Source organism: Anolis sagrei, chromosome 4 (assembly GCF_037176765.1).
Source record: "Anolis sagrei isolate rAnoSag1 chromosome 4, rAnoSag1.mat, whole genome shotgun sequence".
Taxonomy (NCBI): Eukaryota; Metazoa; Chordata; class Lepidosauria; order Squamata; family Dactyloidae; genus Anolis; species Anolis sagrei.
Genome location: NC_090024.1, coordinates 243,382,121 through 243,395,752, shown reverse-complemented (window position 1 = coordinate 243,395,752; position 13,632 = coordinate 243,382,121). Strand labels below are relative to the sequence as shown.

The 13,632-nt window shown below is 42.2% G+C and overlaps 1 protein-coding gene across 2 annotated transcripts in view; it reads right to left on the bottom strand.

The window, feature by feature from the left end:
- Window positions 1-227: 227 nt before the first annotated feature.
- DNMT3B (DNA methyltransferase 3 beta) overlaps window positions 228-13,632 on the bottom strand; it is a 60,511-nt gene continuing 47,106 nt past the window's right edge. For both annotated transcript variants that reach the window (XM_067468290.1, XM_060771819.2), the window contains exons 16-23: window positions 12,865-12,949; window positions 12,080-12,225; window positions 10,312-10,402; window positions 9,833-9,981; window positions 9,324-9,409; window positions 5,739-5,808; window positions 2,535-2,653; window positions 228-649 (exon numbers count right to left, since the gene is read on the bottom strand). In XM_067468290.1, coding sequence (XP_067324391.1) covers window positions 508-649; window positions 2,535-2,653; window positions 5,739-5,808; window positions 9,324-9,409; window positions 9,833-9,981; window positions 10,312-10,402; window positions 12,080-12,225; window positions 12,865-12,949 — 888 coding nt within the window. In that variant the 3' untranslated portion in view covers window positions 228-507. The remainder of the gene's footprint in view (window positions 650-2,534; window positions 2,654-5,738; window positions 5,809-9,323; window positions 9,410-9,832; window positions 9,982-10,311; window positions 10,403-12,079; window positions 12,226-12,864; window positions 12,950-13,632) is intronic.

Here is a 13,632-nt window from a genome sequence, read left to right as displayed (position 1 = left end):
CCCAATTGAGGATTTTTGGTTTTCTATTCCTTTCTCTTCCATTTTCGCATGATGTATTGCTTAGTTGTGCTTTGGTTCAATTCCTTTCCAGGAATTTCCACATTCTCACTCAGTACTTAGTCCCATTTTCCCGTTTAGCCTTTTGGTTTTTCTAGCGTGTACAAGGTATGAAACACAAGATGTTTGGCGCATTGCTAGTTCGTTTCTTGGTGACTTTTCCTTGAGAGATTTTTCTTTTCCCCTGTTCTAATGTGTTGGCTTTCCCAGCCAAATCCTGAAAAATTGTCTTCCGAGACGGAGAAGTATTTTGCACAATGGATGATCGGAGGACTTTTTGGATCCCGGATAAAAGGAAATGTTTGTGGAGATCTCCTTAGTTTCTTATCGGAGAGAAATATGTCACGGTGCAAATGGCACACAGAGGAAGGTAGCACACGTCTCTGGTCCATCCTGGTCCTTACTTCCTTCTCGCGGATGTTTGAAGGAGACAACGGAGAGCCTGGCTCTCTAGTCGCAGGCGAAATAGTCTTTGAGCGGAGCAAAGAGGTGGCGGATGACCGGCACGCTCCAGGACCGGCCCAACAGCTTCTGGCGAGCTCCACGGCCCATGTTGGAAATGTCCGTGTAATGGAGGGGGAAGCCAAAGATCCTGGGAAGAGCAGCAAACAGAGGGGTTAGAATCACAGACTTGGAAGGGACCCCAGGGGCCATCCAGCCCAACCCCTTTGTGCCAAACAGGGATCCATTCTCTCCCAGTCTTCTCCCCAAGTAGTAGTAATAATAATCTATATAAATAAAAATGTAATGTTCGTTTGTGGGATTCACAAAACTCAAAAACCACTGGATGAATTGGCACCAAATTTGGACACAAGACACCTAACAACCCAATGTATGTTCTTCACTCAAAAAATTGATTTTGTCATTTGGGATTTGTAGTTGCAGGGATTTATAATTCACCTACAATCAAAGAGCATTCTGAACCCCACCAATGATGGAACTGAACCAAACTTGGCACGCACTTCTCCCATGACCAACAGAAAATACTGGAAGGGTTTGGTGGTGCAGTGCCTAAAGACCTTTGGTTTTGGAGTTGTAGTCCACCTACATCCAGAGATTACTGTGGACTCAAACAATGAATGGATCTGGATCAAACTCTACATGAATACTCAATATGCCCAAATGTGAACACTGGTGGAGTTTGGGGAAAATAGAATCTTGACATTTGGGAGTTGTAGTTGCTGGGATTTATAGTTCGCTTACAATCACAGAGCATTCTGAACCCCACCAACGACGGAATTGGGCCAAACTTCGCACACACTTCTCCCATGACCAACAGAAAATACTGGAAGGGTTTGGTGAGCAGTGTCCTTCGGTTTTTTTAGAGTTTTAGTTCACCTACATCCAGAGATTACTGTGAACTCAAACAATGAATGGATCTGGACCAAACTCTACATGAATACTCAATATGCCCAAATGTGAACACTGGTGGAGTTTGGGAAAAATAGAATTTTGGCATTTGGGAGTTGTAGTTGCTGGGATTTATAGTTCACCTACAATCACGGAGCATTCTGAACCCCACCAACAATAGAATTTGGCCAAACCTCTCACACTGAACCCACATGTGGGCCACAGCAATGCGTGGCAGGGGATGGCTAGTAGTAGTAGTAGTAGTATTATTATTAATAATAATAATAATAATAATAATAATAATAATAATAAGGTGTGATAGGCACACTGGGTGCAGTGCCTAAAGACCTTGGCCTGCACTTAAACACAATCGGCACTGACAAAATTACTATCTGCCAGCTGTAAAAGGCCACCTTACTGGGATCTGCATGCATTATTCGCTGATACATCACACAGTCCTAAACACTTGGGAAGGGTCCAACATGTGATTCAATGCAATAGTCAGCAGAGTGATCTTGTTTGCTGTGGACTCATCTTGTTGTGTTTCAAATAATAATAATAATAATAATAATAATAATAATAATAATAATAATAATATTTATTTATACCTCGCCATCTTCCCACAGGGATTCCCACACCAGGCCAGATTATCCAACAGTCTAATTCCTGGATAGCTTCCTACTTCTCCATGTTCATATATGAAACCCAGATTCACTGGAAACTTCCAAGGCCATAAAAGGCTGGATTTGGGGAGCGGGGGAGATTGTGCATTGCCAAGCTTCCATAGGTATGGGCCATGGTAATTAATGTGGTGTAAATTTGTCAGAGTTGCGTCCATATACAGCCAGCCCTTGGCTTAGAGGAGTCGTAAACTGACTGGGATTTCTAGGAGTTGTAGGACAAAACACCTGGGGACCCACAGGTGGAGAACCACTGGCTTAGAGGGTGATAGGAGCTACATGCACATGAACTCAAATGTGCACCCCAATGAATATTCACATCTATATTCACACCCACAGCCCACAACCTTCTTCAAGAGCCCCATCAGAGGATATGTTTGACAGCCCTGGTAGCACCCACATACAACTTTCCCATTTTCTCTATACTTTCCAAATCCTGCATCTCACCTTTCCAGCTCAGTGCACCACAAGTTGTCGTCTTTGCCGTTCATGCGCACCGGGAGCGTCTGGGCTTTGCCTTGCCTGATCGAATTGGACTTAGTGGTGATGGTCTGGACCTTTTTCAACTGGAAAAGAGAAGAGAAAGAAAGAAAAAACCATGAGCCCCTTGTAGATTGCAGAAGGCACATAGACAGTGGAAGCGTGGGGTAATGTGCAGGTACAACTGTACCAGAAGCTCCCACTTTATTTGCTTTGTATCAAATGTTTGTTTGCAGCCCAAGGCTTGGGATTTTGCAGAAGGGTAGCTTACTGTTAAAGTTTGCAGTTACAGGGCAGGTCACCTGTCAATTATCATTAGGTTCTCTAGTCCCGCCCCCTTTTTGGGCTTTGGAAGGGAAGTGAGCCATTTTGTTAGTCAGTCTCAGCCAGGTTAGCTTTTGTGTAGGATGTGTGTAACTTCCCCTGTACAAAGACTTCAAGCTTTAAGAATTTCCAGGGTTATAGAACTTCCAACAGAAACAGAAGGGAAAGAAATCCAGGAGAACAGCTTTAAGAGACTCCCAAGAACTCCAGGGAAGCATTCCCACAGCTTTGGGAATTTCCAGGAGACAGCCCTAAAGACTAAAGAACTCCAGCTGGAGAATATCCACTGCCTTGCTGGTAGGTCCACTCGGCGTCCGAGAAGCAGTTCGGCCCGGTAGTGGAGCCCAGACCAGTGAGGGTTGGATTTCAGTCAGCCTGGGAGAAGTTAAAAAGGGGATTTTTCCTTTAAAGAAGTTACTGAAGAAAGTTGCCTGTCCTTCATGGGCAAGTTTAGGAATTCACCAATTCCCTAGAAGCTTGGAATTATTTGCTTTACTTTGCTAAAGATAAGAGAAGTTCCTGTTTGATTGTTCATTAATAAAAGACTTTGTTGTACTTCTCAAGCCATCTAAAGACTGTTTGTGGGAACTCTGAGAACTTCTCCTTAGGCCCCTGGCTTCCCCCTGGGCAAAGGTTACACAGCCTATTTTTAAAGCCAACCAATTACAGGCCCAGCGGCGACAGAACAGGTACAGATTTCTAAAAGGAGAGCAGAGTTCAACCCTTTTGTTTTGCACAGAGGAGAAGGGACCATTTCAAACAAGTCTTTCCCTTTCAGCACTGGGAGAGAAGACTTCTCTATACATAGCTAAAATAATATCCAGAGCAAAACAGATCTGAGGAGGTCATTGCTGAACATGGTTCCTTGCAGCCGTGTCCCCCTTCCCTCTCCATCAGAAGAATGTTGAGGCGGGATAGGTGTGTGATTTAGTTCTCCCAATCACGACCTCCCTGGATACACTGCATACTGGTGTGAATATCTCAGAGTCAAGCTGAAATAAACCCATACACATCAGAGTGCTTATCAGTTGTCAGCAGAGTGTAAATGCACCATCTGGCCTTGTTTTGCTCACTGTTTAGGAAAACTCTGGTTCAGTTTTCATCCAAACTCAGGAGACTTTTAATCTTGACATGTTGTTCTATGAATTAATATACACACATGGATCAGGATACCCTGATCCCTCATCAGTCAATGGCATATACAGCGATATATTCATGACGTAGCCAAAACAGATTTACGAGGAAAAGATATTGGCAACAGAAGTACGGTGAGAGATTTCGCATTGCAAGAGAAAGAACACATGCTCCCTACCCTCTTTTATACCCACTGCTTTCTCGTCAACAGTCAGGGACAAAAGTGAATTATGCAACCCTCGTCATGAATGTCACATGGTCATGACTCAGCCTTTCCCAGACACATCACCGCCCCCTTAAGTACTCAGCAGGTGTGTGACCACATGTCCCTTAGAACTGTATTTTTACACCAGTTACACAATAGGATTACAGCCAATGCATTCCTGTCTAACAATGCATTACGAGGGTTGAATGAAAAGTAATGCCTCCACTTATGTTACTTGGGTTTGGATGGGAATATTTTAATAAACCAAACGCAGAAATAATCCTTAGAATGTGCTCTTTAACTACCACTATTCACTTTTCCACACAATCACCAGACAATTGGATACATTTCTGCCAATGATTAACAAGTTTTCTGAAGCCGTCACGGAAGAACTCTGTGCACTTTCATTTCAGGCATCAGCATCCTGGGTACCCATCGTGCACAGATCTTCCGATAGCCAAGCAAAGCAATAATATCACCCACATTCTTGTGAAATGCTGATTATGCTTGGAATTTCTCTCTGAGTGATACGCAGAAATAATCTTTAGAATGTGCTCTTTAACTACCCCTATTCACTTTTCCACATAATCACCAGACAATTGGAAACATTTGTGCCAACAATGAACAAGTTTTCTGAAGCCGTCACAAAAGAAGTCAACACTGCTTCTGCAACTAGCGTCTCACAGTTCTCTCAACATCATCAGAAGCATAAGGATCTTCTTTCATTATCAGGAACAGATAAATCTAGACTGTGCTAAATCTAGACTGAATGGAGGATGTCGTATGGTGGTGAGATCCAGTCTCTGAAGTTCCAAGTCTGTGTGCTTTCATTTCAGGTGTCAGCATCCTGGGTGCCCATCGTGCACAGATGTTCCAATAGTCAAGCAAAGCAATAATGTGACCCACACGTTCTTGTGAAATGCCAACTGTGCTTGAAATTTCTCTCTGAGTCATACGACGATCATCCTGAATCAATCTGTCAACCTTTTGCTTGTGAAACTTGGTGGTTGCTGTCACAGGACGTCCAACTCTTTGTTTGTCACGCAAGTCAGATGTTCCCACCTCAACATCTTTAAACTTTCTCGCCCAACGACGCATAATGCTCACATCAACACAGTCACCATAAACAGCCGGCATTCTCTGATGAATCTCCTTTGGGGTGACATCTTCTGCTGTCAAGAATTTAATGACTGGATGTTGCTTAAGTCGCATTGACCAACCGTCTGTGCAGTGTTCCATACTTCACACTTTAACAATACAACCGTTCAATGCTAAGGTTTCCTGCCCAAAGGGAACTGTAGATGAGAGTCTACTGAACAAGCCAGTACCTGCCACATACCAGTACTGCCATCGGTTGAGGAGTTACGAAGGTGGAGGCATTACTTTTCATTCAACCCTCGTTGAATGAAAGGAGAAGAACTAACCAATGGCTCTTCTCCTGGCTCTTTTCCTCCCAGAGAAAATACTCAGAATTGCAAAGGGAGCTGAGGAGCACAACGTATTATTACCTTGGCTGTCCTACTGTATTCCAAGCAATCCTGCAATTCAAGTTTATCCGTCTTGGAAGCAACCAAGGGCCTACGAACAAGGAAAGAAACCTCATTAGATTCTCAAATCCACTCTCTTTTTTCCCTGCCACCTCTTGAGTCTGCAATTTCACAGAATATCCTGAAACCTATCTATCCATCTATCTATTATCTAACTTTTCCAACCTCTGTGCACACAAGACTTGGCCCTAAATCCCAATCATGGACCATGAGGCTGTGCAAGAATGCTTCTATGGGATTTATGACTTCCAAGCTGGGCAGCCTCTAAAAATCATAGCACATAATATGTATTGTTGTTGTTGTATTTATTTATTCTGCTTCATCTCTCCTGCAGGGACTCTAAACAGCTTAACATAAAAGTATTAGTATACAATTTAAAATATACCAATATGCAAACATTAAAATAGGATTAAATATAAACAATATTTTTTTAAAGTCCTAGTTAAAAACCTTTAAAACATATTCAAAGTTAAAACCATTTTGATACGTTTTTTAATAGTTTTACTTTCAAAATTGTGAGTTGCTTTAGACCCCAATTTTGGGTTGGAAAGCTGGACTAATAGTAATAGTAGTAGTGGCAATAGTAAGATTTATTTTATCTATTTTGAAATGTTTTTAATGATTAGCTATTAAAGAGTTTTAGGTTTAATTCTATTTTAATGTCCATGGTCTTTAGGTTTTAAACTGCATACTTTGTTTATATCACTGTTTACCGCATTCAGTCTCTCTAGGAGAAAAGAAATTGTTTATTGTTGTTGTTCTATTTATTTATACCCCACTTTATCTCTCCCCGAAGGGGACTCAAAGCAGCTTAAAATAAAAGCATTAGCATACAATTTAAAATATACAAATATACAAACCTCAATACATAATTCAATGTAAACAGTATCTTAAAAATTCACAGTTGAAAACCATTCAAACATATTAAATGCATATTCAAAGTTAAAAACCACAGCATTTATAAATATAAATATAATAAATACTAGCCATCCCCTGCCATGCACTGCTGTGGACCACATGGGGATTCTGTGTGGGAAGTTTGGCCCAATTCTATCGTTGGTGGGATTCAGAATGCTCTATGATTGTAGGTGAACTATAAATCCCAGCAACTACAATTCCTGAATGTCGAGATTCTATTTTCCCCAAACTCCACCAGTGTTCACATTTGGGCATATTGAGTATTTGTGTAGAGTTTGGTCCAGATCCATCATTGTTTGAGTGCACAGTGATCTCTGGATGTTTGAGAACTACAACTCTAAAACCAAAGGACACTGCCCATCAAACCCTTCCAGTATTTTCTGTTGGTCATGGGAGAACTGTGTGCCAAGTTTGGTCCAATTCTATTGTTGGTGGGGTTCAGAATCCTCTTTGATTGCAGGTGAACTTTAAATCCCAGCAACTACAACTCCCAAATGACAAAATCAATTTTTTTGCATGAAGGACATACAATGGGTTGTTAGGTGTCTTGTGTCCAAATTTGGTGTCAATTCGTCCAGTGGTTTTTGAGTTCTGTTAATCCCACAAACGAACATTACATTTTTATTTATATAGATAATAAATATAATAAATATAATAATAACAAGGAGCTAATGAATATGCATTACCCTTAAATCTTATATATCCAGTGTGATCCCTGATTAATCAGTGTTGAGGCCTGGGAAGCCTCTGAGGATGAGGACTGGGATTTTCTGATTGAGCCTGGTATTTCTGCAGGGGAAAGCGTTTTTCGAGACAATGGGAATGTTTTGGGTAGATCTGTTGTCAGAGAAACAGGCAGTGATTCTCATGGGAATCGGCCAGGAATTGACTATGAAAGGAATGTGGAGACAGGAGGGTTACCGATAACCCAACATTTACAGCTCAGAAGGGATAGTGCGAAACAGAGACAAAACTGGTGTTCCTAGAGGCTGAAAGATAAACAAAGAGAGCCCTAGTGTGAGAAAGACTGATGTCATGGGCAAGAGTGAAGATTCTTAAGGAATTGGGTGTCCATGTTTGCTGGGGAGATCAGCGTTGGATTTTGATGTATCAAGTTGCCTGTCTTGGGAGCTCCGATTTAGGAATTCTGTTCTTGAGTCTGTATCTTTTTTCCTGTTTAAGTTCCATGCCTCCTGTTTGGATTACAAATCTCGTTTCAAGTTTCAAGCCTTTGGGATTATAGTCAAGTTCAAGTATCAAGTCTTTGGATTTTGGTCATGTTCCTGCTTTCAAGCTTTTGAGCTTCTAGTTTAAGTGCAACAACCTTTGGATTGCAGTTTCTTGCTTAAATGATTTTGGGATTCCTATTCAGAATTGGTCTTTGTTTTTTGTTAAGCTTCTGGAAATCTAGTTCCTGGATGTATTTTTAAACTGTTTTTATATTATATATGGTTTTCTCAATAAATTTGTTCATCTGTGAAAAGGGATTAATAATAAATGTCACGAAAAAATTATTGCAGATTTGAGAAATGTGAATTTAATAATGATGTGTGAGAATGAATGGAAGGATGTATGTATGGATGGAGTTAATAATTTTGGAGACACCAGTAAAACATTAAGGGTTGCAATGAATACCTGCTTGCTGGACTATAATTAAAAGTTGTTAATGACAGCTGAAAAAGTAAACTCTCATAAGAATGAGACACTGATAACAATGTTAAGAAGGAAGTCAACACAACCTTGTGTTTGTTAATACCAATCAAGAAGATCAACATCTGGCCAGGAAACTGAGATGGAGCCAGGATGGAAAACGTCTACCATTAATATACAACTTTGGGACTACATCAACAGAACATTCGTATAAAAGGCTCAGTCTAATAATGCTCAAAGTGTGGCAGACCCGTGGAGTCTGTTCCATCTGCTATGCTATGCTCTGCTCCATGGGAAGGAGAGAAATTCTGGTCACTTTGGGGCTTCTTTCTCAAGGGAAGAGGAAGAAGTGCGCTTTTGGAGTCTCAGATTTTGTGCAGTGAGTCAGGTTCTGCTGTGTGGAAAACAGAGATCTGGTCCTTGGCATTGTTCTTAGGGAAAGAAGTTTTGGCGTTATGGAACTATGCATTGACAGGTTGCAGGAAAGCAGGTGCTTCTCCAAGGAAGAAGAAAATGATATGGTAATATTTGAATGCCTGAGGATGAATGCATGTACATGTGGTGTGAATGTATGAGTGAAAATGTAATTCCCCTTTGTTTATTTGCTAGCCATGTAACTGTGAATCCAATGTAGTTGCATGGAATCTGTATGTCTGTATGTCCAATGTTATTCTTTGTCTAAATGTTTTTCTGTAATCTGATATACCCTCTCACACTGGAAATTGCAATAAAAAGAACCTGTGTTTTAAGGTCACTGAAAAGTCATTCATGACATAATTGGTGTCAGAAGTGGGATATTCTTTTCCAATGTGGGAAAGTTATTCATAACAATAATAATACTTTATTTATATTCTGCCCTATCTCCCTGGAGGGCCTGGCGGCTGGGCTACAACTATCAGTGCATATCACCAAAAAGATCCCAGCCACAATGATAGGAGAGATGGAAAATGGATAGAATAATGATGTATCCCAGATTACCTGTTCATGCCAGGCAGGTTGCCCCAGAAATACCGTGCCCTGTGTGCAGCTGAGACCTTTATGGCGTCGATCATTACTGGGTTACACTACAATAAAAGAAGTATATATGGTGAAAGAGAAGTCAAAAATATTGTTAGAAGTGTTACATCAGGTATGGGAAAACTTCATCCCTCCAGGTGTTTTGGACTTCAACTCCTTCAATTCCTAACAGACTGTAGGCTGTTAGGAATTGTGGGAGTTGGAGTCCAAAACACCTGAAGGGCCATGGTTGATCCATGCCTGTTACATAGCATAGAGCCATGGTAGTTAGTGGTGTCAAAACTGCATTAATTCCACAGTGTACAGTATTTGCAGTCTTAGTACTTGGATTTACTACAGTCACGTCACTTCAAAACAGGCTTAGCAACAGCTCCCAACAAGAAATCGCAGAGATCATGAAAATATGCTCTTTTTGCAACAGGGACAGTGGAGTAATCCATGCCACTGCTTTTAATTTTATGTCTTCTTACCTCCAGAAAACGGGAGATGTCCCTCTTGTCGTTGACCCTCATGGCGACGACGTTCTCAAACAGCCAGAAAAAAGGGCGCTCTTCTTCGGGTTTGGGGCGCGAATAGTTGAGCAAGTGGTAGAATTCAAAGAAAAGGCGCCCAGTCCCCTCTGCAAGAAAGGAGAGGAAGGTGAAGCTCAAGCGGAGCAACTCAGGGTGCATCTATACTGTAGACTGAATGCAGTTTGAGAACACTTTCAGCATCATGGCTCAATGCTACAGATCATGTGAAATGCGGTTTGACAAAGTCATCACTCTTCCAAAGAGTGCTGGAGCTTCACCAAACTACAACTCCCAGGATTTCATAGCATTGAGCTATGGCAGTTCAAGTGACATCAAGCTGTATTAATTCAACAATGTAGATGCACTTTTAGGCAATCTAACAAAACACACAAACTCAGTATTAGGAGGGTCCCCATTTGGCTAAGGACACAGCTTACCATACAAGCCCTTCCTGGCAGGATTCACAATGGAGAGGTCGTTGCAAGGGCTTCCACCAATCACCATATCAAACGGACCCCATTCGTCAATCTATAGGGACAGAAGGATTGGAAGGGATTTGAAGCTGTTCCAATGCAAAGTGACACCTTTCATGTCTCCATTTCTTTTTTACTCCACATTTCAGATACAAAGTGCTTGACAAAACCAGGTTCCCAATCTGAGAACTCATCTTGCATTTCTCTTGTCCACCTCTGTCCCCAAACTACTTATTTCTCCCCAGGTTCCTTTCAACACTCAAAGGCATCCCTTTTTGCAACCCCAAAATGCCAGAATGCCAAAGAGAAAACAAGCTGTGTTGTTCTACATTTTTAAAAGAACACAAATAGACTTGAGTTTTGCTTGTTGGTCTGTTTGTTGTTGTCTCAGTCCATCCATCAGGAGCTCCCGGTGGCGCAGTGGGTTAAACCCTTGTGCCGGCAGGACTGAAGACTGACAGGTCGCAGGTTCGAATCCAGGGAGAGCACGGATGAGCTCCCTCTGTCAACTCCAGCTCCTCATGCGGGGACATGAGAGAAGCCTTCCGCAAGAATGATAAAACATCAAATCATCCGGGCGTCCCCTGGGCAACATCCTTGCAGACGGCCAATTCTCTCACACCAGAAGCAACTTGCAGTTTCTCAAGTCGCTCCTGACACACACAAAAAAAGTCCATCCTTAAGTCCTTCCAAGTGGGCCCGGAGACAAAAATTGTGGTCCCATCTACATTGCCATATAATGCAGTTTGAAACTACAGTGTAAACCAGAGCTTTCCAAGCACCGGGATTGTGGCGCAGCTGGCTGAGTGTCAGCTGCATTAAGATCACTCTGACAAAAGGTCATGAGTTCAAAGCCAGCCCAGGTTGGAGTGGGTTTCCAACCAATTGTGTGTAACCTGTTGTCGACCTTTGCAACCCGAAAGACAGTTGCATCTGTCAAGTAGGAAAATTAGGTACCACCAAACCCTTCCAGTAAATTAACTGATTTATGAGGCCATAAAGAAGACTCCAGCAAAGCATTCCAGCGGGGAAGCATGCGGGGAATGCGGAAGTGCTTCATCAGCGTCGCAGATGGACGAGGAAAGTGACAGCTCCCCTGGCATCCAGAAAAAGTTAAATAGCCCCTGTGTATGTCTATGTTTGTATGTCAAACATTGGCATTGAATGTTTGCCATATATGTGTACACTGTAATCCGCCCTGAGTCCCCTGCGGGGTGAAAAGGGCGGAATATAAAAGCTGTAGATACATAAGTGTGTTAGCTGCAGATGTTGCACACAAATGTAATGCAAAATGACAAAAATATTATAAATTATCTTACAAATCATATATTTTTCAAAATGAGAAGTTTTCATAAGTGATGCGGTGTTCCCATAAAAAGTCATTATTGCCATGCATGTCTGTGTTGGTATCTCTTGTAAGGGGTTGGTTTAACTTCCGGTTTGCTAGTAAAACTGAATTGCTATGACGTGAAATGATGCACGTCTAAAAAGTGCATCACCAACATGAACTGTTTGGAAAGTTTAACATTTGCTGGGACCATAATAATGCAATATCTAACCGCATTACATGGCAGTGTGGATGGGGCCATGGGTATTGGAAGCTCCAGAAGTTGCCCACTGCCAGGACAAGGGCCAGGATGTTTGTAACACAGAACTTTTAGTGCCACCAACTCTGCCAGATATCATTTCCAAGTCAGATGTTTAGGTGCACACACAGCATGTGTTTCCTTACATTTCTCTTGGTGATGTTCCTGACGTCGTGGACGTAGGTGATGTTCCCTTCATGCCGCACGGTCCCCACAGCTATGGAGTCTTCACAGATCTCTGAGGCAACGTATTTCTCCACCTTGATGCCCAGTTCCCGCAGCACCAAGTAGCCTAAAGGTTAAAGCTACAGCATTAGAAGGGACCATGAAGGCCATCCAGTCCAATCCCCTTCTGCCAGGCAGGAAGGAACAATCCAGTTACCCCCAACATATGGCCATCCAGCCTGTTTTTGAACATGGAATCTTTGTGATGACATTTTTTTCCAGTGAACCCTAACACTAACCCTGATTTGTTCAATCAACATATATATTCAAATAAAACAAATACCAGAATTGTGGGAGTATTTGTGCCCAATTTGGTCCAGTGAATGAAAATACATCCTGCAGTTCAGATATTTACATTACGATTCATAAAAGTAGTAAAATTACAGTTATGAAGTAGCAACGAAAATAATGTTATGGTTGGGGGTCACCACAACATGAGGAACTGGATTAAGGGGTCGTGACATTAGGATAGCACTGCTTTTTGGTGACCCATCCCTAAGGTTCCTCTAGTCCTTCAAGGACTTTACCTGCTTAACCTGCATCATATATTTGATAGCTACCCTTTGGAAGGTGGCCTCCTCAGTGGACCGAAAGCTGTGAGGCCAATTGACAGGTCATACCTGTCAATTGACAGGATTCTGAACCTAGATCCCAGTAGCATGTGGCCTTTTGAATCTGGAGGTAAATTCGCTTCAGCCAGTCTTACCTGTAGCGATACCGTCGAAGAGGGAAAGGACTCTAATTGGCCGCCGCTTGGCTGCTGGGATGGCGGGGTAGATTTTGGGTGCCTCCTATGATGACAAAGCAAGAGAAAAGAGAAATGTATAGTCACTATCACCCATCGACAACATCCTGAGTGTTATAGATTGACACCCGGCACGGGCAAACTTTGGCCCTCTCTCCAGGTGTTTTGGACTTCAACAGCCGGTAGGCTGTTAGGAATTGTGAGAGTTGAAGTCCAAAACACCTGGAGAGAGGGCCAAAGTTTGCCCGTGCCTTGAACTACAATCCCCAGTCTACAACTGAGACGGCGCGAGTGGCGCCACCTATGTGTAGAACTGTTAGTTGCAAGATTTAAACTGTTATATCATGCTTAATCCTGCTTTTTTACCCTGCTTATGTATAGTTGGATTGATTGGCGATTTATAGCTGTCAATCAGTGTTGTTTGCACCAGGTGAATTGCTTTTTCAGTTCAATTGTTTGGCTCCACCTCTTCCTGGAGGAGGGGAGCGCTTCCCTTTTTCATTCCACCATCAGAGTTTCTATCAGATGGACGTGAGTAAAAGACTTGGCTCTAAAACCCCTGATTAAATTACCTCTCAGCACCAATTCTGAGGTTTTTACCCTTGAGACTTATGCTTCATGTTCAGATCAATCTGAACGACATTGGGAAGTCTCAAGCGCCTTCAGACCAGTTCTTTTGGCACCAGAAGAAGACCCTGTGTCTTCAAACATAGGCCATCTGGACTGGGG